General features: G+C 37.8%; 1 protein-coding gene across 2 annotated transcripts in view; it reads left to right on the top strand.

Annotated features, from left to right (window-relative positions):
* The window catches only part of SLC25A26 (solute carrier family 25 member 26), a gene marked incomplete at its 5' end in the record, with an annotated part of 144,234 nt that overhangs the window by 5,935 nt on the left and 111,493 nt on the right, over positions 1-26,806 (top strand). For both annotated transcript variants that reach the window (XM_079713514.1, XM_079713513.1), the window contains 2 exons: positions 6,370-6,526; positions 9,688-9,797. In XM_079713514.1, the coding sequence (XP_079569640.1) occupies positions 6,370-6,526; positions 9,688-9,797 (267 nt within the window). The remainder of the gene's footprint in view (positions 1-6,369; positions 6,527-9,687; positions 9,798-26,806) is intronic.

The following is a 26,806-nucleotide window of genomic DNA, read 5'->3' as shown; positions in this document are numbered from 1 at the left end:
TCCTTCGTCTTTCACATGGTTTTTAATACTGGTCTGTCAGAAATAGGGCATCAGCAAACTTGGAAGGATATTTACAGTAACATAACACTAAAAATGATAACTCATATTTATTGGTAATTGAGGCAGGCATTTTGCTAAGCATGTAACAGGCTCATGTAGTTGTATTTAATTCTCATTTAATCTCACTCAGTTCTCAAAAACTCTGTGAAGTATAGGTACTATTATTTTTCCCGTTTCATGCATGAAGAACTGTGGGCTTACCTAGGTTTAATAGCTTTCCTAGGGAGACCCAGTTGAGATTGAAGCCAGGTCTGCGTGTCTGATGCGAAAGCTGTAGTCTAAGGCAATATTTAATATGAAGGAATTTCTGGAGAAATGGAAGAATACTTAAGTCAAATTCTAGAACCATTATTGTATTCCTGAGAATAGCCTTACCAAACAACACTGATCCTACACAGTCTTTTCCGTCAGGAGGTGATGAAAGGCAGAGGATTTCTGGAAAAGTCACCCTGAATATACCACAGTGCTGTCACTGGAGCTGTGGAATGCCAAGAAGTATAGCAGCAGGTAACACCAGGTTTCATTTGTCACAGTGCTGTGGCAAACTGCAGCAGGGACAACCAGAGAGTGATTTGCTGCAGTTTTTCTTCTGAATGTTGAATCTTTCCGTAAAGTGTTTTCTCATCATCTTACATTTCCATGTGATTCAGACCAACAAACAAGTGTGGAAGCCCTGCTCCGTCCCAGGCACGGGGTTATATATTTAGGAGGGCCAAGGTCACTGACCTGGCTTCTGCTCTGAAGGATCTTAGTGTCAGCCATGGTGGTTAGTACTGAAAGTGAAATGTAAACAAAGTTATGGGGGGGAGTTAAGGAAGTAGCCTTTAATTCTGACTGGGAGACTGGGAAAGGCTTCAGGAGGGATATGGCGTTTGGTCACAGTCTTAACAATGAAATGGATTTTGGCAGGGGTGTGTGTGTGTGTGTGTATTTGTGTGTATGTAATGGCTGGGGGGACCAGGGTGTCTGCTGGCTGTAGTAGACAGGAGATGAGGCATTGCAAGGGGCTTCCAGGCTGAGAGAAAAACCTAAGCAGGAGCACAGAACTGATAAGTTTCAGGATGTTTTTGGGAAACAGAGTAGTCAGAGTGGATGAGGCTCAAGGTCAAGAGTGTGCCAGATGAAGCTGAACAGGTAGTTTAGGGTCCAGGGGTCAAGGTTCTGAGTTACCCCTTACTGAGTGCCTACTGTATACCAAATGTGACCAGTGAATTTGGGTTGTTGTTTTTTGTTTTTGTTTTTTTTGGTGAGGGAATATTAATTTGAGTAGCTCTACTTTTGTATGTTTGTAGTACTCACTGCAAAATTTGAACAATACAAAAATCAACAAGATAATAATAAAAGTACTCCTCATCTCGAATGTTTTTCCACAGAGATAATAACTTCTAACAGTTTGGTGTGTATGGTTCCAGACTTCTAATTATGTATAGACAAATAAATACACATTTCTTTGAAAGGTGGGATTATACAGCATATATTGATCTGTAGCTTATTTGATTAATTTAAGAATATAACATGTTTCTGTATCAGCAAGTTCAGGTCAATCTCATTCTTTTAAAGGCTGTGTAGCAATCCGTTATTCTGATATAATACAACTTATTAGGTTATTTCCAGTTTTTTACTGCTAGAAACGGTTCTGTAGTAAACATTCTTGTACATTTATGAACTTATTTTTGTGGAAGAAATGTTTAAAAATAAAATAACTGGATCAAGTATTTTATAGTTTAAAATTTTCATTTTGCCAAATTGTCCTTCAATAGATTATAATAATTTGTTTATGTTAATACCCATAACTATTTTCATATTTTTAATCTTTTATCATGTAATTGGGAAATTTAAAATTTCATTTTTATTTGATCACTGATGATGGGGAAGCATATTTTCATAATTTTGTTGGCTGTTTATATTTTTCTTTTGGGAATTGCTTGGTCCTGTGTTTTGCAATTTTTAAAAAATTTGATGTACCTTTTTTAGGTTGCTTTGTAGTACCTTCTAAGATATGGTTAGTAAACTTTTGTTATAGTCATAAATTCATGTGTTTTTCAAATAGTTATTGAGTGCCTACTATGTACTGGGTGCTGGGAACATACTGGTGAACGAAACAGGTATGGATCTTATAGTTTCGTGGAACATACAGTCTTTGAAGAAATGGTCAGATGCTCAACTACAGAATTAGAATTCTGATCAGTGTGTGGAAACATAAGGGTCTAAACCTAGACTGGGGGATTAGGGACACAGTCCTAGAAATGAGGAAAATCAGATGACTTGGAGGAAAAGAGAGATCAAGGTGGTAAGAAGGTACCCAGCAAAGGGCTAATGATGGAGTTAAGGGTGGAGAGGTAGATGGGGGACAGAACTTCTAGAGCCTTGTAGGCTGTACTGTGATTTTGTTCTTCATCCTAAGGGCTTTTGGAAACTTTGAAGAGTGTCAAGATGAAATTGAAATTTGTATTTTACACAGACAACGTTAGTGTAGAGGGTGAAGGAGCACTGCGGGGAGAATGGATGGTGGAGGGGGAGGAAGGCAAGTATCACAGGAAGCAGAAGCCACAGCTCTTCAATGAGGTGGTTAAAGTCACAGGTGGCCACTTTGTTGTGGAGGAAACTGAGAATGTCAGGGAGGGATATTTCCCCGAGAAGCCATGTTAATGTTTTGCCTGGTTCTTTTTAGTTGTGGTCTAGGCCAGGGGCCTGTGATGATTTTGCTTAGTTAAATTAGACGGATGGTTTGATTTTGTCCTGTAGTTGAGCAGCAGTGAGTATTTTTGTTTTTGCTTTGTTTTTTTCTGTTTTGCCAGCTTCATGTAATCTTGACTTTTTTCAACTGCCAGAGGAATTTCAAAGGGTCTAATTTCACTAATTATACACTTCCTCTCTAGAGCCTGCCAGCACTTTTTCCATTTTTAAATTAAGGTGGTGCTGTGTATTTTATCTATACGATATCAAGGTCTCAGTAAATTGTTATGCTATGGTAAGGCTTGCTGGTTATCTGGGTTATGTTCTCTTTCTCTGGATTTTGTCTAGCACTTAGGATTTTCAGTGTAAGCTACCATAAATCTTGAAACTAACCCTTTGCCTGATAACCTTTTTTAAAATTTTCTTTTAATTTTTAAAGATTTTTTGGCCACACTGCATGGCATGCAAGATCTTAGCTCCTCGACCAGGGATCGAACCCATGCCCCCTGCAGTGGAAGCGCGGAGTCTTAATCGCTGGACTGCCAGGGAAGTCCCGCCTGATAACATTTTTGATAAGTGATCATAAATAAAACAAATTTCTCAGGCTAAAGAAAAAAAGAAATTGGTAGAGTCCCTTATAATTCAGTTGATGCTGGCTTGATGAAAAATTATAAGCATTCCTTAAAGTTTTTGTTTAAATCTTAGATATGTTGCTATGTGTCTAAATACATAGGTAATTCTTAATCTTCTTTTAGCAGCATTTTTTTCAGTCTCATGAATTTAAGTGACATTTGAATTATAGAAGTTTGAAATCCACAGAGGCAATTAGTAACTCTTGATTCATGATTTACTAGATAAATAGATTCAATCTGGTCATTTTATTCTCAGACGATAAGAATTCTGATGAAAGAAGGGCTGGAGAATCAATGCATGCAAAGTAGCCAAATAGATTAAAAGAGTAATTCGCTTATTGATTAAAATTTAGCAGTAGGTAGCAAGCATCTCTCTGAACCCACTCCTAAGATTAAAGAGAAAATTAGAATGAAGTGCAGCTATTTTTAAGGAAACCAGTCATATCAGTCATTCTCACCAAGATTTTAGTTCTTGTGTTTTGAGAAAATGAAGAGGCAGGCAAAATATTTTATTACCTACTGAATTTTATAAAATCCTTAAAGAATAAGTGAGAAGAATGTTGAAAAAGTTGGCTTTTTTTTCTTTTTAACTTTGCTACATTACTTGTGAACTTTTTCCCTTGACTTAGAAAAGGCCACCTTTATATCTGGAAAGAAATCCCACATTGTCATTCTTTTACTCCCACTTGTGGTGCTCTACTGGCACATGTCTGTGTTCTTTTGGTGACAACTTTTTAGGTCATTCGCAGAGTATCCCGCATGGTCTTTGGGGTTCTGTCATGCCTTTCAGGCTGATCATATAGTATTAACGTATATGGTAATGTACTTTACTTTTCCTTTTTCTTTTTTTTTAAATTTTATTTATTTTTGGCTGCATTGGTTCTTCATTGCTGCGTGCGGGCTTTTCTCTAGTTGCAGCGAGCGGGGGCTACTCTTCGTTGCAGTGTGTGGGCTTCTCACTGCGGTGGCTTCTCTTGTTGCGGAGCACAGGCTCTAGGTGAGTGAGCTTCAGTAGTTGTGGCTCGTGGGCTCTAGAGCTCAGGCTCAGTAGTTGTGGCACACGGGCTTCAGTAGTTGTGGCTCGTGGGCTCTAGAGCTCAGGCTCAGTAGTTGTGGCACACGGGCTTCAGTAGTTGTGGCTCGTGGACTCTAGAGCTCAGGCTCAGTAGTTGTGGCACACGGGCTTAGTTGCTCCGCGGCATGTGGGATCTTCCCAGACCAGGGCTCGAACCCTTGTCCCCAGAAGTGGCAGGCAGAGTCTTAACCACTACGCCACCAGGGAAGTCCCTGTGCTAATGTACTTTTTTAGTGTACACTAATTTTTAATAATTACCTATGCAAACTAATTGAAAAATAGACATTATTGCATTTCTCATCAGGGTAATTTCATTTTTCCAATGAAGTCTTGCAGTGGTTTTTTTTTTGTTTGTTTTTTTTTTTTGCGGTACGCGGGCCCCTCACCACCGCGGCCCCTCCCGCCGCGGAGCACAGGCTCCGGACGCGCAGGCCCAGCGGCCATGGCCCGTGGGCCCAGCCGCTCCGCGGCATGCGGGATCCTCCCAGACCCGGGCACAAACCCGCGCCTCCTGCATCGGCAGCCGGACCCCCAACCACTGCGCCACCAGGGAAGCCCCTTGCAGTGGTTTTATGGTGAGTGGCAAGTAGAGCAGAAGGTGTTTGCTAGGTACTAACCTTTGTACCACTTGAGCATTCTGTAAACCCAAAGGATGGAAACAGCGGATCATTCTGAACTCTGCCTGTATGTTTAAATAGTACTGATTCTTCTTTTTCTGTGTCATGGAATATATAGTTTTTAATGTCTACTTTTACTTTTTGAATAGGTAATATATTCACATGGTTCAAAATCCAAAAGATAGGAAAAGTTAGCAATTCAGTTTAAAACTTACTATGTAGGAACCGTATTGAGAGTTGCCTCTTTGTAGTTCTTCTACCTGCTTACTGTGAAATGGTGTTGATTCATATCTTTAAATGATGCCTTTAGACCTTGTGTGTTGACCTTTCTTTGACAGTCTCTGAGTTCATATTTTTCTGTCTCTTTTTGCTTTAACTAAGCTGTAACCAGTTTTTAAAATGTTCTACATATGCTTTAGTGTAATCACAAGGTGAAAACTTAGTTTTTAATCAGGTTTTAAAGTGCAGCTTCTCCAAAGCAACATGGTATCTCTTGGGAGAGGACTAGTTTGGGTCAGGTTTTAATGTCCTCTAGGAATTTAGCCCTTTTTTTCCCCTTCATTTATTCACTTAAAAAGTATCAAGGAATTTTCAAATACACACAAAGTAGAGAGGATACCATAGGAATTCCTTACATGTGTGATTCTTAAAATATGGATCTAGATTCACAAGGAGCATTACCATTTAGAATGTAAGTCTCAAAACATTTTTTTTCTTAATGCAGATTCACTACTCATTAGTTAAAAAGGCAAAAAATACAACATTTGGTGTAATTTGGAAAGATCACTGAGATAAATTGTCAAATAAAAAAACAAGGTGCAAGCATACCACCTTTTACTTAAAAAAAAAGGTAAAATAAAATACATATTCATATTTGCTTGTATATGCCTAAAGTAACTTGGGAAGGATACAATAAGAAACCAAAACTGGTTACCTGGGTTTTTAGGGACAGGGAAGGAGACTTTGAACTCTTTACCTTTCTGAGGTTTGTTTGTTTACTTTTTTGAACCCTATGAAATCATTAAAAATGAGTTTGAAATTTATTTTAAAATTATTAAAAATCATTAAACATTTTTTTAAAACAGAATATGTAATATAAAATTTACAACTTGAAAATATATCACAATAATTGTTATTTTTCTGTAGAGTTAGGTGAGAGGTGTTTTGACTGTACCAAAGTAGTCTGTGGTATACTTTAAAACCATACTTAAAGAAATATGCTTTAAAAACTACCCCATCCCCAAAATGGCAATTTATTTTATTGTAACCTTTTTTTTTTCTTTTTCTTCCTTTTTTTTTTTTTTTAAAGGCTGGTGGGGTAGCAGGTGTCTGTGTTGACTTGATATTATTTCCTCTGGATACCATTAAAACCAGGCTGCAGAGCCCCCAAGGATTTAATAAGGCTGGTGGTTTTCGTGGAATATATGCTGGCGTTCCTTCTGCTGCTATTGGATCCTTTCCTAACGGTAAAAATTATATTGGTATTATCACTGCTTTATATAAAGCCAAGATAATGGGATTTATTTTCAGAATGGTATGTGGTCCAACCCTACATAGAATTCCTTATATGATTGATGTAGTTGATCTCCTGAATTTTTCTATTCAGTAATCCATTATTTTTGACTCAGCTGGTGCTATAGATTCCAGTCTAGTGTATTTGTAATAAAAAATGAGCAATCTTTAAATGAGTGGTTTTTGTTGTTGTTAAAACTCCTTCTTAGAATCCTTAAAGTGTTTCTGTAACATTGATTGTGATGTCTTACAGCAGTTCTCAACCTTGCCTGCATGTTGGAATCTCTTGGGAAGCTTTACAAAATACTTATGCCTGTGTCTCCATGAGAAGTTTAATTGGTCTGGTCTTTGCCTGGGTATCAGGAGTTTTAGTAGCTTCCCAGGTGATTCAGATATGAAGCTGAGTTTAATAACCCCTGGCTTGGAGATTCTCGTGGAGCAGATGAACCTAAGAGGCATTAAATCTTTGTCTTAACTAAATTGCTCTCAGATGATGCAACCCATTCCCACTAACCTCCTCTTTCCATTGTCTTGCTTTTGTTCTGGTTTTGAAGTTGTGTGATTTATGGCCCTTTTATTCTAGAATCAGTATAATCTGTTTCATTTAATCCACCTCTTTTCAGATACTTATTTTAATAATTGTTTACTGATGCTTTGATTGGCACTCAAAAGCAGACTAAGCAAACAGAAAACCACCACTATCAAATACACACACACACTCACACACACACACACACACACACACTCACAGACACACTCACTCACTCACTCACAAAACCCCTGCTTCAGAAGATTCTTAAATTCTGGAGTTTGATTTCTTTTTTCTCAGTATATTTCATTAGAAATTCTTTCTTGTTAACTTGACATTAAGATGTCCATCTATATCCATCTGTGAGCATAACATTCACATAAAGATTTGTAGAGCAAATCTTTTTGGTCCTTTAGTTTATCTCCCCGAGCCATCCTTAGAGCAGCCAACTGTTTTGAGGTTATCCTTGAATTATTTTATGTCTTAATTTTCAGTAATTGATCATAGCAAGTCGCTATTGAGGACCCACTCCATGCCAAGTATAGCTCTATATGTGGGAGATGCGCCTTGGTTCCTAAATTTGTCTGCGTTGCAATCACCTGATCACCTGAAGAGATTTTTTTTTTTTTTTAATGAAAGTACTGCTGTCCCACTCCCAGAGATTTGGGATTTAGTTGGCCTGAGGTGTGGCCTGGGCTTTGGAGGTTTAAAAAAAAAAATCCCAAGGTAATTTTAATATGCAGACAAGTTTGGGAACCTCTGAACTAGGGAATTGCAAAGAAATATGTTACTAAGTCCCTATCTTTTGGTCATCCATTCTTATGATGCCTCCCTCATCATAGTAAATATTCTTTTTTCTCTCACGTATTACGTAGGAATTGTTGGTAAATGAAGTATTAGAGATGGTCTGCAGGGTACATGGTGCTCCATTAAGCTCACAGGGCTGGTTTAGATTCTTGTCAGCCGGAGTTTACATAAAGAATGTGGTTTTGAATTTTTGTATGTTTGAGAAAGTGGTGTTCTTCTTGCCCTGCTTTTCTTTTTTTTTGCCATCCACACAACATCTTTGAATGGGAGATGCTGGATAAAGAGTCAAAGTGCCAGTGTTTCAGAAATGGCCTTTTTGTCTTTCTGCAAATTTTTGGTGAATTGAAACTTTTTACGTGGCACTTTAAACAATTTTTGCTATTGATTAAGGTTCTAGATGGAGTACAGTGCACCAGTGTAACATTCAGAGGCTTGTAGACTTTTTTGAGAACGTATTGTGCAGGGGGTATGGAAGGGACTGAGGGTTGAAAGAAGAGAGGAAAAGACCTGTATTCAAGACCCTTACTCCATGTTTAGAAGGGAATGTAGAAAAACCATAGTTTTTTGTTTTGTTTTCACTCCTGGGGGGTGGGGGTGGGTGGGTGGAACGTGTAGCAGGTAGAACTTACAGCCGAATGTGACTGGAGATACTCTAGCCCATTTAATGAGTAGGCCAAAGTAGGAACAGCCTAAATAAGAATCACACGTGGGAATTGGGACCTGCATTAACTATATACAACTGCTTGCATGGTCATTACTCATCCCGGGACAGTGTGCCTCCTCATTTGGCCTGCTGTTTGTTTGTTAACCACTGAGGGGTGTTTACAAGCTTGTTGACTTTAACTGTGGAGAACTGATTTTCACTACCAAGCTCTTTTCCTGAGTGTTTCAGACTTTACTGTGACATGTTCAAATGCCCTTTGAAAGATGAATTTGCCATTTATTTTATCTATCGTTCCTCACCTTTTACGTGAGTGATGAACATCTTTTTATTAACAATACGTGGCAAGTCTTAAAGCCTTCCTGTGTAGCTTAGTTCATGGTGATAGGGGTAGCTTTTTAGAGATTTTGATTTCCAGTTTTAATTCAGTAATTGATTTTTTCCTTGATGTAAAAGTGAGTTGATGTGGTAAAAAGTAGCCATGGTTATTTTGAGTAACTGGCAACAAAACATTATGGAATAGATGCTTTATTAGTTAAGATATGTGTTTGCAATTTTAACCTGTCTAGAAATCAGTGTAGCTGATTATTTTATGACCATATATAAAGATATTTTGGATCACAGAAGTTCATATCCTATCTAAAAAACTTAACTAAAAAGTGTTAAGTGACTTATCAGTACAAACTGGTAAATGCCAGGTTAGCTGTTAGGCTTCCTCAGGGCAGGGATCATGTCATCTGCATGTTTGTAAGTCCAAAGTCAGGCATGTAACATGGGCTCAGTCAAATCTGCAAGAGCGAAGGGGTTGGGGGGGCAATAGTACATATTATTATTTTATCTTTATTGTTTATATTTATTCATAGTTATAAGTACACACACATATAATATATAAATATGTACATATTATATATAATATATGTATATATTATATAAATAATATATATTTATAAATATATTTTAGTATTTATATTTATTTGTACTTATTTATGTTACTTATTATTATCTTTATCTGTTATAATTTAATAAGTAGAGTTGTAATTTTTTTCAAGAAACATATCTCTTAACAGTTTACATATATATTTAAAGTTTGTGAAAGACTGATTTGTTTTAAATTTCAGCTGCTGCCTTTTTTATCACCTATGAATATGTGAAGTGGTTTTTGCACACTGATTCATCTTCGTATTTGATGCCTGTGAAGCATATGTTGGCTGCCTCTGCTGGAGAAGTGGTAGGTAATAAGTTATGTGTATAAAATACTTCAGAAATGCAAAGTATGCACATAATTTCAGTACAGGTATTACTTCATTTCATTTTTAAAAGACAGTTCTTTTTTAAATTATGAAAGTCATAAATCCCAATAAATTTAAATGGATTAAACATGATAGTTGAAAGACAGTCTATATAGGATGAAAGAAAAATCCAGCTATCTTCTATTTACAAGAGACACACCTCAAACATAATTATACAGAAAGAATAAAATTATGGAGGTAGAGGAAAATATCCATACAAGTTTTGGTGGCTTCATGTTGGGTCAGCATAATTGAGCTGGAACTCTATTTCCTAGAACTCCCTTTCCAGGAGGGTTCCAGGTTAGCCTGGCTACAAGAGAAAATTGCTCAAGATTTGTAAGGTGGAAGTAAAGCAGCGGTTGTGTTCATGCTCAGAAGGTTGGTGGGAGGTCAGGCACTGTTGCAGTTCATACACCTCATCACTGATCTGTTGGCTTCAGGCAGCAGTTAAGCCTCCAGCTCCTCCAACTCTCACTGGGTCTTCTCCTTCAGCTTCTCTAAATTTTGAGTCAGTTGTGTGGGCTCTGTCGTGAAGGGTGCCAATTTATGCTGTAGGTCACCCACATCATTGAGATTGGTGAGGGAGAATGCGAGTTCCAGTTTGTCCTTGCTCTTCCCCATTTCACATCCATGTTTCCTTCCTGATTGCATGCCTTCTAAGTTTCTGTCCCAACACTAGATGCAGAAGCAACAGTTCTACACAAATTGCTTACCCAGCTCCCACAATTACTGTTTATATCCCTGTAATAACTTCTTATTCTTATCATTCTTAGTGGTTCTACTTCTCTGATCAACCCTAACTGATTCAGAAAGACTAGCTGAAAGAGAGCTGATAGTAATGTTAATATCAGACCAAGAAAAAAAAAAGACTTAAAGCAAAAAACAAGGAGACCACCGTATAATGATATGAGGAACAATTCTCCTGGGAGATGTAGTAAACCTGAACCTGGACTAAATAGCATAGTCTCAAAATATAAAGCAAAATGTTGCCAGAATTATAATGAAAAATGAATACAATTATTATCTTCATTGGAGTTATTCACATCTATCCGTAAAAGTCTTAGGACCAGGCAGGTAACTTGTTAAGACCATAGAAGATTTGAACAACACAATGGCGAGAATGGTCTAATGGATGTGTATGGAGTTCTGCACCTAACTGCTAAAGATTATTCATTTTTTTCAAGCACACTTGGAACATTAATAAAAGTGTGTGACCCAGTAGTCCACAAAGCAACTTTCAACAAATAGTTTAGAGCTAATGTCATACAGATCATTTGGTGTCTGATTATAATGAAGTAAAATTGGAAAGCAATGACGAAAACACAGGCAGTCCATCCCTCCTATGTGTTTAAAAAATTATCCAACTCGTCTGTAAATAATTCATGAGCCAGTAAATCATAATGTATGTGGTAAAATATTTGTAATTAAAAAATAATACAGGAATATATATTTTTTCTAAACTAACACAGAGAAGAGTATAATACAGATAAGAGCTTTCCCACCCCCCCACCCACTTAACCTTTCTCCAGTCCCTCCTGCCTACTACTAACGGACAACTTCAATTAAAATTAGTTTTGTGTATCCACCCAGAAATTGTCCTTTACTATTGTTATTTTAAAATCACATTGTCTTGTTTGTTTTGTATGTATGTATGTATCTATGTATCTGCCTATCTCTCTATCTAGTCTACCTTAATAATCCCAGAACGTTGTTAGGGGCAGGGTGCATTAACAGGAATGGACAAGAAAGTGAAGAGAAGGGTCTCGGTTTATAAGTCTCTTATCATTTTGTCAAGTAGTATATATCGTTTTTCATTTAATAAAGTAGTGGTATGTATTTACGTTAGGAAGTTAGAAAAATGAATCAGCCTTTATAAGATTTACATAAGAAACAACTGTGATATATTGCGGTTTTGTTTTCTGTGCACTATTTTCCTTCAGAAAATTTGGATGAGAATCTACAAACTGTTTTGTAACCTAATTATCTTCTCTTGGGAATATGGTGGATGAGGGTGATGAAAGAGAGAGATTGCACTTTATGGAATTCCCTGGCGGTCCAGTGGTTAGCACTCTATGCTTTCGCTGCCGAGGGTGCATGGGTTCAGTCTCTGGCCGGGGACCTAAGATCCTGTGAGCCACATGGCACGGCCAAAAAAAAAAAAACAAACCCAAAAAAAGAAGACAACAACTAAATAAAATAATAACTGTTTTGAGATGTAATTCACATACTGTATGATTTATCCATTTAAAGTGTACAGTTCAATGGTTTTTTGCTGTACTCACAGCTGCAGCCATCGCCACAGTCACTTTTAGAGCAGCATCATCACCCCGAAAAGAAACCTCGTACCCATTAGCAGTCACTTCCCATTTCCCCCAACGTTCTCACCTTAGGCAACAACCACTGACCTACTCTGTCTCTATAGATCTGCCTATTCTGGACATTTCATATACATGGAATCCTACGAAGTTTCTTTCTGAGGTGATGAAAATGTACTAACATTGACTAGGATGATGGTTGCACATGTCTGTGAATATATTAAAAACCATTGAATTGTATCCTTAAAATGGATGAATTTTATAATATGCAAATTCTATCATATTAAGCTGTTAGAAAGGAATAAGAAGAGAATATTATGAAAACCATATGTTAATAAATTTGAAAAATCCTTGAAAGATAAAAACAAAAAAAGTGGAATCCTACAATCTGGTCTTTCGTGACTGGGTTCTTTCACTTACATTTTCAAGATTTCATCTATGCTATAGCATGTATCAGAACTTCGTTCCTTTTGATTTGCAAATAATAATCCATGTGGTATAGGTATACCACATTCTCTTTGTTCACTCATCAGTTGCCTATGTTTTTGATTTTCTTGGATACATACCCAGGAGTGGAAATATTGGTCATATGGTAACTTTATTTTTAACCCTCTGAGGAACTCGCCAAGGCTGTTTTCCAAAGTGGCTGCACCATTTTACATTCCCACCAGCAGTGTGTAAGAGTTCCAGTTTCTTCTGCACATCCTTGACACCACTTGGTGTTACCTGTCTTTTTTTTTTTTTTAACTTTTTAAAAAAAAATTAATTAATTTATTTATTTTTGGCTCTGTTGGGTCTTTGTTTCTGTGTAAGGGCTTTCTCCAGTTGCGGCGAGCGGGGGCCACTCTTCATCGCGGTGCGCGGGCCTCTCACTGTCGCGGCCTCTCTTGTTGTGGAGCACGGGCTCCAGACGCGCAGGCTCAGTAGTTGTGGCTCACGGGCCTAGTTGCTCTGCGGCATGTGGGATCTTCCCAGACCAGGGCTCGAACCCGTGTCCCCTGCATTGGCAGGCAGATTCTCAACCACTGCTCCACCAGGGAAGCCCCTACCTGTCTTTTTGATTATAACAAACAAATAGATATTCAATGGTATCTTATTGTGATTTTGACTTGCATTTCCCTGGTAACTAATGATTTTGAGCATCTTTTCATGTGCTTATTGGTTATTTACATATCTACTTTGGAGAAATGTCTATGCATCTCCTTTGCTCATTCTTTAATTAGGTTGTATTTTTGTTAAAGTTGTAGGAGTTCTTTATATACTGGCAAAACTTTTTCCCATTCTGTGCGTTTTTTTCACTTAATGGTGTCCTTTGAAGTGTAAGTTCTAAATTTTGATGATGTCCAGTTTATGTTTTATCTTAACATTGCTTGTGCTTTGATCTCATATCTAAGAAACCATTGCCTAATCTGAGATCATGAAGATATTTATACCTATGTTTTCTTTCAGGAGTTTTATAGTTTTAACTCATATTTTTAGGTCTTTGATCCATTTTGAGTTAATTTTTTTTATCTGGTTTGAGGCTGTGGTCTACCTTTATTCTTCTGCGTGTGTATATCCAGTTGACCTAGTGCCATTTGCTAAACTATTCTTTACCCATGGAATTGCCTTGGCACCCTTATCAAATACTAATTGACTTAAAGGTAGGGTTTATTTGTGGAACCTGTTCTATTCTATCGATCTCTACGTCCATCCTTATGCTAGTACCACAGAGCCTTGATTACCACAGCTTTGTAGTAAGTTTTGAAATCAGCAGTGTGAGTCCTCCAGCTTTGTTCTTTTCTGTCAGGATTGTTTTGCCTCTTCTGGGTCTTTTGCATTTTTATGTGAATTTTTTTTTTTTTTTTTGCCCACCTCATGGCTTGCTGGATCTCAGTTCCCCAACCAGGGATTGAACCTGGGCCATGGCAGTGAAAGCCTCGAATCCTAACCACTAGGCCACCAGGGAACTCATTATGTGAATTTTAGAATGAGCTTGTCAGTTTTTGCAAAAAGGCAATTGAGATTTTGATAGGGGTAACATTGAATCTGCAAATTAATTTGGGGAGCATACCATCTTAACAAAAATGCTTAAATTTTCCAGTCCATAAACATAGGCTGTCTTTTCATTTCTTTAGGACTTCTGTAATTTCTTTTAACAATGTTTAGTAGTTTCACAGTATACGTTTTACACTTCTTTTGTTAAATTTATTCCTAAGTAATTTATTCTTCTTGATGTTATTGTAAATTGAACTTCTTTCATTTCATTTTCAGTTTATTGCTACTGTATAGAACTAAATTCATTTTTGTATATTGATCTTGTGTCCTCCAACCTTGCTGAATTCATTAATTAATTCTAAAGTTTAGTGGATTCTTAAAGATTTTCTATATACAAGATTGTATCGTTTGCACATAGAGCTAGTTTTACTTATTTCTGTACAATCTATATGTCTTTTATTTCATTTTCTTGCCTAACTGCTCTGGTTAGAAGCTCTAGTACAGTGTTGAATAGGAGTGGTGAGAGTGGACATCCTTATCTTGTTTCTGATCTTAGGAAGAAAGTATTTAGTGTTTCAGTACTTTTTCTGTCATAAAGGGTTACATTTTGTCAGTGCCTTTTGTTCATCTGTTGAGATAATCATGTGGTTTTATTCTTTAGTTTACTGATATGGTGTATTACATTAATTGATTTTCAAATGTTAAAACCACTCTTGCATTTGCAACCCAAATGTTAAAACTCACTTGATCATGGTATATAATACTGTTTATATAGTGCTAGATTTATTTACTAGTATTTTGTTGAGGACTTTTACTTTATTCATAAGAGATACTGGTCTGTAGTTATCTTTTCTTGTGTCTTTGATTGGTTTTGGTATCAAGGTAAAACTGGACTCATAGAATGAGTTGGGAAGGGTTAAGATAATTTCTTTATAAACTATTGTAAAGAAAAGTCATATTATATCATTTTGGTTGATGAACACATGTCAGATACTAATATATTTGGACAATCCAGGAGAAAAGGAATTATGGAGGAAAGAATCTCAGTTTTAAAGAAAAGCGAGTGTCTCCCTATTCATGTGATAATTTGAATTGTTGTTATGGTGTGTAATATGGAAAAAAAGATGACCTCTGGTCTTCTTCAGCATTTTTGCATTTATTTATTTATATCTGGGATATATATATATAATTTTATACTTTCCCGTTACTATACAATGAATTTCTTGATCTAAGAAATCATTTGGATGGTTCCTTGAAGAGAATCTTGAAAGAAATTAGCCTGAAAGACACTAAATTCACGGAAGTGTTTTCTATAAAACTTCCTTTTGTCATTGGTTTAAAAATGATTTTGCAGGACCTAAGCTAACTCTGGATTAAAAAAAAATTGCCTTCATAATTTACTGAGCTTTTTAGTGTGATGAGACTAACAATATATTAATTTTTGAGGAGCAAGGAGCATAAAGTAGTAGTTCCTTTATGAGTCAGAGACCCCTTTAGGAATCTAGTGAAACCTGTGGTTGTCTCTCCAGGAAAGTGAACATATGGACAATTTGTGTACAGTTTCTGGGAATTTTCATTCCCCCCACTCTTACCCAAAGTAAGGACTCCAGTGCTTGAATTCTGCCTGAATATTGGTTTAGTCTGCGATTTAAAAGCAATATATATTTAATTTAAAAAAATCTTTGAACCTGTTATCCTTGGTTTAGATTGTGTTTTTGTGATTATGTTCTGACATTAGAACCTCATTGCATGCAGTTATTTTCGAGTATATATACTCAAGAATAACAAATGGTGTGTCAGAGTTTCAGTGTCTCTCAGTTTGTAAAAATTCTGTCCCTTTGACTGCTCTTGCCTCTTTTTTTTTTTTTTTTTTTTGCGGTACGCGGGCCTCTCACCGCTGTGGCCTCTCCCGCCGTGGAGCACAGGCTCCGGACGCGCAGGCTCAGCGGCCATGGCTCATGGGCCCAGCCGCTCCGTGGCATGTGGGATCCTCCCGGACTGGGGCACAAACCCGTGTCCCCTGCATCGGCAGGTGGACTCTCAACCACTGCGCCACCAGGAAAGCCCTCTAGCCTCTATTTTAGAATTGCCTGTTGCTTTGATTTAGTTTAAATATATCCTTGTAAGTTCAACACTTGGTTTACATTTTCTATTACGCTGCTGAGAGCAAGCAGCAAAAAGAACTTGGCCACTTCTTTTTTCATTTCCCACAGGGCCATCTTGCTTGAAAGCTGGTTTGCCATGTTGGAGGATAGACTTTCTTCAATTTATAAAATTTCTGTCTCTTAGACTTACGAAGGATATATAAAGTGGCATAATTAAATAGGGCAAAGGATAGCTGTTAGATCAGTCATGTTAGTGATGCAGCTTTTGATTTGTAGAAAACACTGTATTCTAATATGTTAGTATCTGTAACTGGTATTTTTTTTAAAATTGGAGCCTTTTAAATGTAATATTCTTTGTGAACTGTTGGGCATAGAAGGTGACGTAGGTAGACTTTAGAGTTAGGAAATAGGTATCTGTAAGACTAGAAATAAATAATTCTAGGACATTCTTATCTTTATTGTGTCTCTTATGGTTTCCATGGTCCCTTAGGCAGTAAGGCCTCATGTCAGATGCCTTGTTATAGTTTCTGTGATGCCTGGAGAGCCTTCAGAGGAGCACTGATCAGCAGCAGGTACATAGGTTGAGGACTTCACCTGTGAAACATCTCTTGATGTTGACTTTATTTGATTTTAATTCAGTTACAGTTTAGTATGCTAAGAATTTTATTAGATTTATGAAGTTTGTGAAATGTTGTTCTGGTGTTCCTGTAATCTTTAAACTTTGTTAAACTTCCTGCAACCATTCAGTATCATTCTTCTTAATAAATGCTTCAGACACGTACCTACTGCCTTTCTGTTTTAGTAATTTGCTTTCAGTTTCATAGAGCATAAATTGGTTGCAGACTCAGCCAAGTATGGTCACTGTAAGTAAGAGAACAGATGAATTTAGGAGGAACAAATAAGGAATATAAAACAAAGAACATTTATATCTGTCAGTGATCAGAAAGGTATAAAGAGACCTAGAGAAAATCAGATATAGTTTAGTGCAGTCATTGTTCTGTAACACACCTGTGCTGATATAAGATGGTTATGTTGCAGACACAATCCTTAGAAACAATACTATATTTTTGTTGGCATTGAATGTGTCCACGGTTACTTCGTTGTAGTGATGGTAAGTGTGTGAAACTTAGAAACAAAAGAACACTGCTGTAATAACCATTCCCTGTAGCAGCAGCTTGATTAAAAGTTAATGACAAATCAATAAAACTATAATTACAAGCTTCTACCTTATGTTTGTGATTTGGAATACAGTAAAATCGATCAAATAAGATTTAATATGGAACAACACTGAGAAGAGTCCCGTTTGTGCCATTTTTATTAGGAGGTTTGCTGTACCAAATCTCTAAATCCCTGCCTCAATTATTTTACAGCTCAGTTTTCATCAGACACAGAAAAAGCCCTGTGAGAAGTAGAATCTGTAATTAGAAGGGTTGGGGTGGGTTTACTTTAGTATAACAGATGCTATAACATTGCAGTGGTAGTGATTTTTTTTCTTTTTTCAACTTTAGGATTTGACTTTTCCTGGGTCTTATCCTACTTACGGACTTAGTTAATATTGTTTTCAGAAATAGAAGAATTATTAAAATTTCTTTGCTGCTAAAATGGCCCTTGTGAATTTAATGTGCTCATGGGTGATGTCTGTGGATGTCCTTACACACATAGATGCTGGTAGATTTTTCTTTCCAGTCCTGTTCTAACTTGGGATTGAGAAAGCTAGGAACCCAGTGATAACATGTTTCGTAAATGCTTTTCTGACAGCCTCTAACAGTACTTCACACAACCGTGTGGCCCAGGGAGCACCTACTTTAGAATCATTTGCCTGGGCAGCAGGTTACAAATAAAGATTTTTGGAGGTGGCATGTGGGCCCTGCATTTTAAACAAGATTCCTAGATGTTTCTGGTGTTCAGTGATATATAAGCACCACTCGTAAAGGATTATCAAAAATTTTGATTTATACCCCAGTGGTAAATATTTCTATTGAGTTGACTTGGCAGTCATGTGCATAAGAATATTTTAGTAGGTATGGAGCACACTGATCAAAAGTGTGATTCCTTTTGTTTTCCTCAGAATTACATACTTTTAGGCCTACTAAAAAATCCTAGTTTAATAAACTGGTTACTTTTGAGGGTGGCAGTGTACTGCAGTCATTTGAGGGGCTCGTTGAACATCAGAATATGGATTAAGCACATCGTTTTTATTCAGCTCCCCCACTGAATTGGCTGCTTGGAGGATTAGGTGCATTGTTGTCAGGAGTGTTATCAGCTACACAGCATGGGGCATGTGTTACTTATCATTGTGTTTTCCCTAGCAGGGATTTAAGTTCTTTTTAAACTATGCTGTTAATATCATGGTTTAAAGTGTATGTATAGTGTTTTTCATGATCTCTACTGGCCTTTTCTAAGAGCCACTGAGCAAAACAATAGAAGAAAGGTTAACAACTTTTGAAATGTTTTTCATCTTTTGAAATGATCATGATATGTTTTGAAACATCCATAAATTAACAGAGAGGAACTCTCATTTGCACTTGTGTTAGCGGTTTGTCAGACTCTTGTGCAGTTGTATAATTGAGTCATGGAAGATAAGTTGAGTGGAAAATAAGATGGGTATCCCTGAAGTGCAGTGTCACTGTCAGGTCAGAGGGAAGCTCGCAGGAATGCTGCAGATGAAAATGCCTGTGTGTGTCAAGATGCACGGAGGCAGGAGGGTGGAGACAGTGCTAGGAAATTCGCTGTACAATTAGAAGCTGCAACCGAACTGTTAGATACCCAGCCACACTCAGACAGGCACTTTGCTTTCTGATGCATCTAAGCATGTGCCTCTCCCAAGGGGGCCTTTTGCCCTGTTCTCCCATCTGTTCATTTTCCATCGTGCCTGGGAGCCTCTTTTTGTACTTCAGAACATTAAGTACGTAAAGCAGACAGACTTTGTAATTCCTTCTTAGGAATGCTAAATTATAAGAATTACACAAAGAATTTTCTACAGAATTGCGAAAAATAACTTCCTTTCCGTTGCCTTTCCTTTTTTATGTCCTTTCCCCACTTGGACCTCTTTGATTCCTTTTATATCAGCTGCTTTTGTTCAGCTCCTCTTAGTTTCCTCCACCACTTTTGTTGTCCTTACCTGGCAGTGTGGATTTAGATCTTAGGACGGCCTAGTGTGTTCTCGGCCCTGAGGATAAAATGACCAGATACTGCCTTTAGAGACTTTCAGTCTAGACGTGCAGATGGACATGTAAGTATGGAAGTACCCTAAAGGGTTACAGGTATTTTAAGAAAAGTAAGTACAAGAGCCTGAAGGGAAGTGGATTAGAGTGGGTGGATGGGTGTTGATTCAGGAAAGGCCTCAGAGAATAGCTAGGCCTTGAGCTGCGAGTCCAAGGAGGGCTATTGAACTTAGGCAAAGCCCTTGTTAGACGCTTTCACGTTTCATGTGGAGCACAGATGTGACCCGGTCGTCCCAGAGGGCCCTGCCTGCTATGGTGAGGAGGTTTTGGCTGTTATCCTCTGAAGGGCTGAGCAGGAGAGCACCACTGGTTGGTGTTTTAAGAACATCCTTTGGCAGCTGTGTGGAGTTGGGCGTGGTGTGTGAATGGAGGGGCGGAGACTGTTCTAGAAATCCCGGGGAGAGAGAGATGACTAGAGCCTCCACTGAGGCAGGGCGGGGGATGCAGAGGGAGAAGGTGAGTTGATGAGAATCAGGGTGGAGGTTCTTCCTTTAAAAGCCCTTGTAGCAGCGTTCCTTCAGTGCCTCTTTCCTCGTGGGTACCTGTGTCATCTCATCGTGTGTCTGTGTTGTGTGCATGCTTGAGCTTGCTGTCAGTCTCCTGAGCTCAGCTCAGAAGCACACCCCAGCTCTCCAGCTGTCCTGGCCCTCTGAGCCCGAGCTGACAGTGGTAAGGGGAGGAAGAGGGCCGGGCCTGGCAGGACCCCTGTGCAGTGATGATCCTGCTGGTGGTCTTTCATTAAAGTACCCGCATGGGGCTTCCCTGGTGGCGCAGTGGTTGAGAATCCGCCTGCCGATGCAGGGGACATGGGTTCGTGCCCCGGTCTGGGAGGATCCCACATGCCGCGGAGCGGCTGGGCCCGTGAGCCATGGCCGCTGAGCCTGCGCGTCCGGAGCCTGTGTTCCGCAACGGGAGAGGCCACAACAGTGAGAGGCCCGCGTACCGCAAAAAAAAAAAAAAAAAAAAAAAAAAGTACCCGCATGGATGTGCTGAGAGATTTTTCTCAGAGGCACTTGTCACAGAGCAGCTTACCCACCGTCCCTCCACTTTCCCGATGGCTTCTTTCTCCACCGCATTTCAGACTGTTTTCTGTTGTGTGGACTTTTTCTCTCTGATTTGGTATGCAGCATTCCTTCAGGTGGTGTTGATTCATGACCTTGGCCAGTGTGTTTCATTGATCGTCTTGTGTAGTTAGTGCATGGGAGGGGAGGGGAGCTCCATGTTCGCTTTGTCTTTAAGAGTGGTGTCAGTTTTTGCTACACAAATTAAGTTTAGCTTTGTAGAAACAATGAGTATGATTTTCACGTAGGATGATGAAGCTGGAGAATCCAACTTAAACCACAAGAATGTTACTTGGTCAGTACCACCACTACACTGTTAATGGAAAAACCGAATACTTCTCTCCAAGATGAAGTTAAGATTAACCGCTTCTGAGGGGTCTGCACTTTGTCAGTGACAAAACTTTATTTTTTAACATATTGTTAAAAGTAGGGTTCTTGGTAGCATAATGAATTAAATGCTACTGTCACAAATTTGCTTTGGTTTGTAATTGAATACTTGTAGATATATGAGTGCCTATTACACATCTAGTGCTGTGATTGGTGCTAAGAAACAAAGAATAAGAAATTTTGACCCCTGTCCTTGAGGAGCATATAAAGAACTTGGATACATTTATTAAATAGGTAGAGAATATTTTGAGGACCTCTGAAAGGAGGCAGCTTATGGATCATGAGCTGTCAAGTTACACAGATGAGGGTCAGAATGGTGACTTGTCTGTGTATTTGCTCTGTGTCTATAGGTCCTTTATGCAAGCTTACCAAGCTGTTGTTTTCCTTATCTTGAAAAGTCGGGTTAATGCTACCCCACTCACAGTTCTTGTAAAGCTTAAGTGATACAGCACTTCTTAAATGCTCAGCCTAAGCATCTGATACATAAAGTGTTCATTAAGTGTTGGTTCTGGTCCCATGTCACACAAATTGCTGTTCGGAGCACATTTTTAGAATTTTATAGTTTTTTTTTTTTTGCGGTACGCGGGTCTCTCACTGTTGTGGCCTCTCCCGTTGCGGAGCACAGGCTCCGGATGTGCAGGCTCAGCGGCCATGGCTCACGGGCCCAGCCTCTCCGCGGCATGTGGGAGCTTCCCGGACCAGGGCATGAATCTGTGTCCCCTGCATCGGCAGGCGGACTCTCAACCACTGCGCCACCAGGGAAACCCTAGAATTTTATAGTTTTGGGAAGGCTGTCAGTTCAGAAAATGAAGAAATTGAAATTCAAAGAAGTTTAGTGCTGCACACAAGGTTTCCCAGCTGCTGTGGACGATAAAACACCATTGCAGGGTGAATAGTTAGACAAATATTAGACCTTCATTTTCTATTTTTTATGTCATCTTTTAATGACAGAATGGCAGAACTGATGCACAACTGGAGGTGTGAGGCATATTACTTGGGTAATGCTAAGAACTCAGATCACTCTGGATTTCTTAAACTAAGACAAGGTCAGGATTCTAAAACTTGCATTTGGTTACATTGGTGGGCAAAACAGCAGCCCCCTGAAGATGTACTAGTCCCTGAAACCTGTGGCCATGTTACCTAACATGGCAAAAGGGACTTTGCAGATGTGATTAAGTTGAGGATTTTGAGATGGGAAGATTTTTTTTTGCATCATCCAGATGAGCCCAGTGTAATCACAAGGCTCCTTATAAGAGGGAAGCGGGTGTGTCAGAGAGGTTTTAGGATGTTAAGCTGCTGGCTTGAAGATGGAGGAAGGGGCCACAAACCAAGGAATGCTGGGGGCTTCTAGAAGCCCCCTTTATTTTTAGCTCACTTAGGCCCATTTTGGACTTCTGATCTCCAGAATTAGAATAGATTTTTGTTGTTTTAAGCCACTAATTATGTGGTAATTTGTCACAGCAGCAATAGGAAATTAGTGTAGTTAGCATTACAGTCTCCTCCATTTTCAGATTTTATATTGGTTGGGTATATAAATCCATCCATGACACTTGTCATCAAATGTGAAATCATGGCCCCGTCCTGTTACAGAAAGTTATAAAAGTGAAAAACCCGTTTGAAGCTTACCTCTGGGTTCTGTAAAATTCTGTAAATAACTTCAAGACACAGGGCCTAAAAGATATAAATTACTTTTGTTGAGAAGACTATTAACTTTTTGTCTAGAGTCTGGATTATCAAGAATGTTAGTTTTGTCAGGAAAGAGAAGACCTATACTTACAAAAAAAATTTTTTTTTCTTTCCATGCCTATTGGCTATTTGTATACGTGGAAAGAGTCTTATTTATAAGGAAGAAAGGCATGGTGAACTTATAACTCAGTATGAGTGGATAAAATTTAAACCCTAAGGAAGGTACATTTGGATTTAACAATTACTTTTTGCATTATTTTATCAACAGCTGTGATTCCATTTGTAACCAGCAGATGGCAGAATTGACAAACAGATGAACTGTTCACTTGTAGGGGTTTTGAATTTAAATGGTGGTGTAGAAAGATAATGTTAGGTGTTCTTAATTTGGAAACCTGCTTTCTAGAAAGAATTTTGGGAATGTGGAATAAAATACAAGTAAGTAAACTGTGCTTTTAAAAAAATTTTAGAGTGCCCTGAATTTTCATTCTCTCTCTCATTAACTTGCCACTTGGAGTTTACTCTGCAAAGTCTAAAGTAGCTTTACTTTGAATGTGATTAAACTTTGATTGGCTCTATTCAACTTACTTAAGTTTCTGTTGAACTAATTATAAAGTTGCTGGTTTAAACATGAAGAATTAGCTGATAATTAAATCTGGAACCTTTAAACTCATTAGCCGCATGTAAATATGATATACCTTTAATGAAAAATAATTCTGGATCAGTCTCCCAGGGCAATAGAAATAAAAGCAAAAATAAACAAATGGGACCTAATCAAACTTATAAGCTTTTGTACAGCAAAGGAAACCAAAAACAAAACAAAAAGACATCCTGTGGACTCAGAGAAAATATTTGCAAACAGTGTGACTGACAAGAGCTTAATTTCCAAAATACACAAATAGTTGATACAGCTCAATAACAGAAAAACAACCCAATCAAAAAATGGGCAGAAGACCTAAATAGACATTTCTCCAAAGAAGACATCCAGGTGGCCAACAGGCACATGAAAAGATGCTCGACATTGTTAATTATTAGAGGAATGCAAATCAAAACTACAGTGAGGTATCACCTCACACTGGTCAGAGTGGCCATCATCAAAAAGTCTACAAACAGTAAATGCTGCAGGGGGTGTGGAGAAAAGGGAACCCTCCTACACTGTTGGTAGAAACGTAAATTGGTACACCCACTATGGAGAACAGTATGGAGGTTCCTTAAAAAACTAAAAAAAAGAGTTGCCATATGATCTAGCAATCCCACTCCTGGGCATATATCTGGAGAAAACTATAATTGAAAAAGATACATGCATCCCAGTGTTCACAGCCACACTATAGTAGCCAAGACATGGAAGCAACCTAAATGTCCATGTCCATCGACAGATAAACAGATAAAGAAGATATGGTGGGTATATATGCATATATATGTATATGCATATGTATGTATATGTATACGCAGAAACACACACACAATGGAATATTACTCAGGCATAAAAAAAATGAAATAATGCCATTTGAAGCATTGGCTTGGACCAATCTCTAGGATGGACCTAGAGATTATCATACTAAGTAAAGTAAGTAAGAGAAAGACAAATATCATGATATTACTTATATGTGGGGAATCTAAAAAATGATACAGATGAACTTATTTACAAAACAGAAATTGACTCACAGACATAGAAAACAGACTTAGGGTTACCAAAGGGGAAACGGGGAGGGACAAATTAGGATTTTGGAATTAGCGGATACAAACTACTATACATAAAATAAACGACAGAGACCTACTGTATAGCACAGGGAGCTATATTCAGTGTCTTGTAATAAACTATGATGGAAAATAATCTGAAAAAGAATATATATATATAAAATATATAACAATCACTTTGCTGTACAAGAAAGTAACACAATGTAAATCAACTATACTTCAATTAAAAAAAATTCTGGAGATGATAATCAAAAGATTTGGGTTTTCCCCTTGCTCCCCAGGCCAAATAGTTCCCTGACCTTTGGTAACTTCTATCTTAGATTGATTTATGTATTAAATACTGACATAATTAGCTTCTAATACGAGATGAATATTTATAGGCTGTTGATTAAGTTTTCTAAGGAAAAGTCTTAAGTTGGGTATTTTTTTGTGAACTATGTTGAAATAGTTGGGTAAAAGATACAGTGTTAATGCAAGTTACTGTGGGTGATGTCCAGCAACTTTGAAGAGCATTTCAAGAGTGAGAGGATGGAAGTGAGACTGTAAATGGCTGGCAGGTGATGTGTGGAAGTCTGGAGCTTGGCTTGGGCAATGAATGAACCAGGGAGTTTAGCAGCATCTTTCTCTCTCTCCTCTCTGCCTTCACTCATTTTACAATACCTATTGTGAGGCCAGAGTTCACTGTGATTTTTTTTTCCTTTCATACAGTTAGTCTTAGGACTTGTAGTTTTGCATCTTGGTGGTCAGTAAATACTAAAAGGAGACATTCTGCTCTCCATTTCAAAAATGAAAACCATATCAGAAAAGTTTTTATTTATGTTAAAGAAAGAAAAGTCTTAGTAGCAACTTTAATATTGCAATCATTCTCAATTTAAAGTTCCTCAGATTTTTGGTATGTTAAATTCCACTGAGGCCAGTATTGCATTTTAATGCTGATTTTAAAAAGACTGGGGACATGTATTTTCTTTATGGAAAGCTTTAGTTGTCTGTCTTTTGTTAGAACTTTAACATATACAACATTTTTGGGTTTAATGAAAATGTCACCCTCCCTGGGTCATGGATTCATACTGAACCCCGGTTGTCTGAGGAAAGGATGCTCTGAAGAATGGCTTTATCCCAAGACCCACAGATGACATTACCTTTATTTCCTTTCATAGGACCATGATGCTATAACATGTTTTTGTTCCTGTGCAGTGAAATACTCCTTGGCGGCTCAGATTCAAATCTAAGATAGATCAGAGTTAATAGAAAACCAAATGGAAGGCAAGGTAGTTGCTGAAGGAAATAGAGGCATTACTTTGTGGCCTCTTACACCAAAATTGCCATGCCGGGGAAGTCAGGAAATCGTGCTGGGTGCTTTGTACCTCTTCTGTTAGATTGTTTTTCATCTGAGAACCTTTACAAAATTTCTCTTCTGCTGTATTTTTAAGAAATAAAAATATAATGTAAGAACATGGAGGGTTATGAAGCATGAAGTTCTATAAATATTTATGCCAAGGCACAAAAGTGGACAATTCCTATTTTCTTGACATATTGGGGTCATATTTCACTCTTGACCTCTTGAGTTGAAAAATACAAGGTGTTAGAGTACCCTTTTCTTTCTTTTCTTATTTATTTATTTTCATTTCTGTAATGAGTTTTAGATGCTGGGAGCTGACCTTAAGGTTCATGTAAGTTTCAGTGGACTTAATTTTCTATCCTGGTTTATTAGCATGGATTTAAAAGTTTACACTCTTACCGAAAGTAACATAATTTATACCCAGTTTTAGGCCTTAGTGGTAAGCTCTTTAGTCTGTTTTGGGCGTGTGTGTTATTGTCACTAAATTAAAGCTAAATGTTGCTTTTGTCAAGGCTAATAAATAGGATTGCATCTAAAAGCATATTTTAAGTTAGTCCTTTGATTTTGTTTTGTCCCTCACTTAAAATCTTTGGTGCATAACAAATGTTTTTGCCCTTTGAAATTATGTTAAAGAAACTTGTGAAGTAATCATACATGTTCATTGTAGAGAATTTAGAAAATGCAAGTGGGCAGAAAAGAAGGAGAAACATCACCTGTAATCCAACTCTATTTTTTCTAGTCTTTTTATAACTATATATAAAGGTAGTCTCTTCAGTTCAAAGAAAAAGATATATTTTAAAAATTCTGGAGTATTGGTAAGGTATTTATTTCGAAATGAGTAATTTTTGCATTTCCCCTCTTCTTGGGTAGTTTTATTTACTTTACATGAAATAATACCAAAAAATAGTAGATAAAATGTTGTCAAACCTAAATAAAGCTTGGAAAAAAATATACCAGAGCACTTCCTGTCCCCTCCGCCGTCCCAGTTGATTCCAGTTGATTAGTAAAATTAATGCATATTTTCTTTTTGCCCTCACAGTATTTATGTTTAGTAGGAGAGAAAGTAATATATTTTAAAAACTATATGGTATAAGTTAATAAGTAAAAAATTTTCAGTTAAAATAGTTTTTTTGGGGGGGAATGAGAATAGTGAGGAAAT

The sequence above is a fragment of the Hyperoodon ampullatus genome (genome assembly GCF_949752795.1).
Source record: "Hyperoodon ampullatus genome assembly, chromosome: 10".
Lineage (NCBI taxonomy): Eukaryota > Metazoa > Chordata > Mammalia > Artiodactyla > Ziphiidae > Hyperoodon > Hyperoodon ampullatus.
Note: the sequence above shows the minus strand (reverse complement) of the source record. Positions and strands in the feature narration are given on the sequence as shown.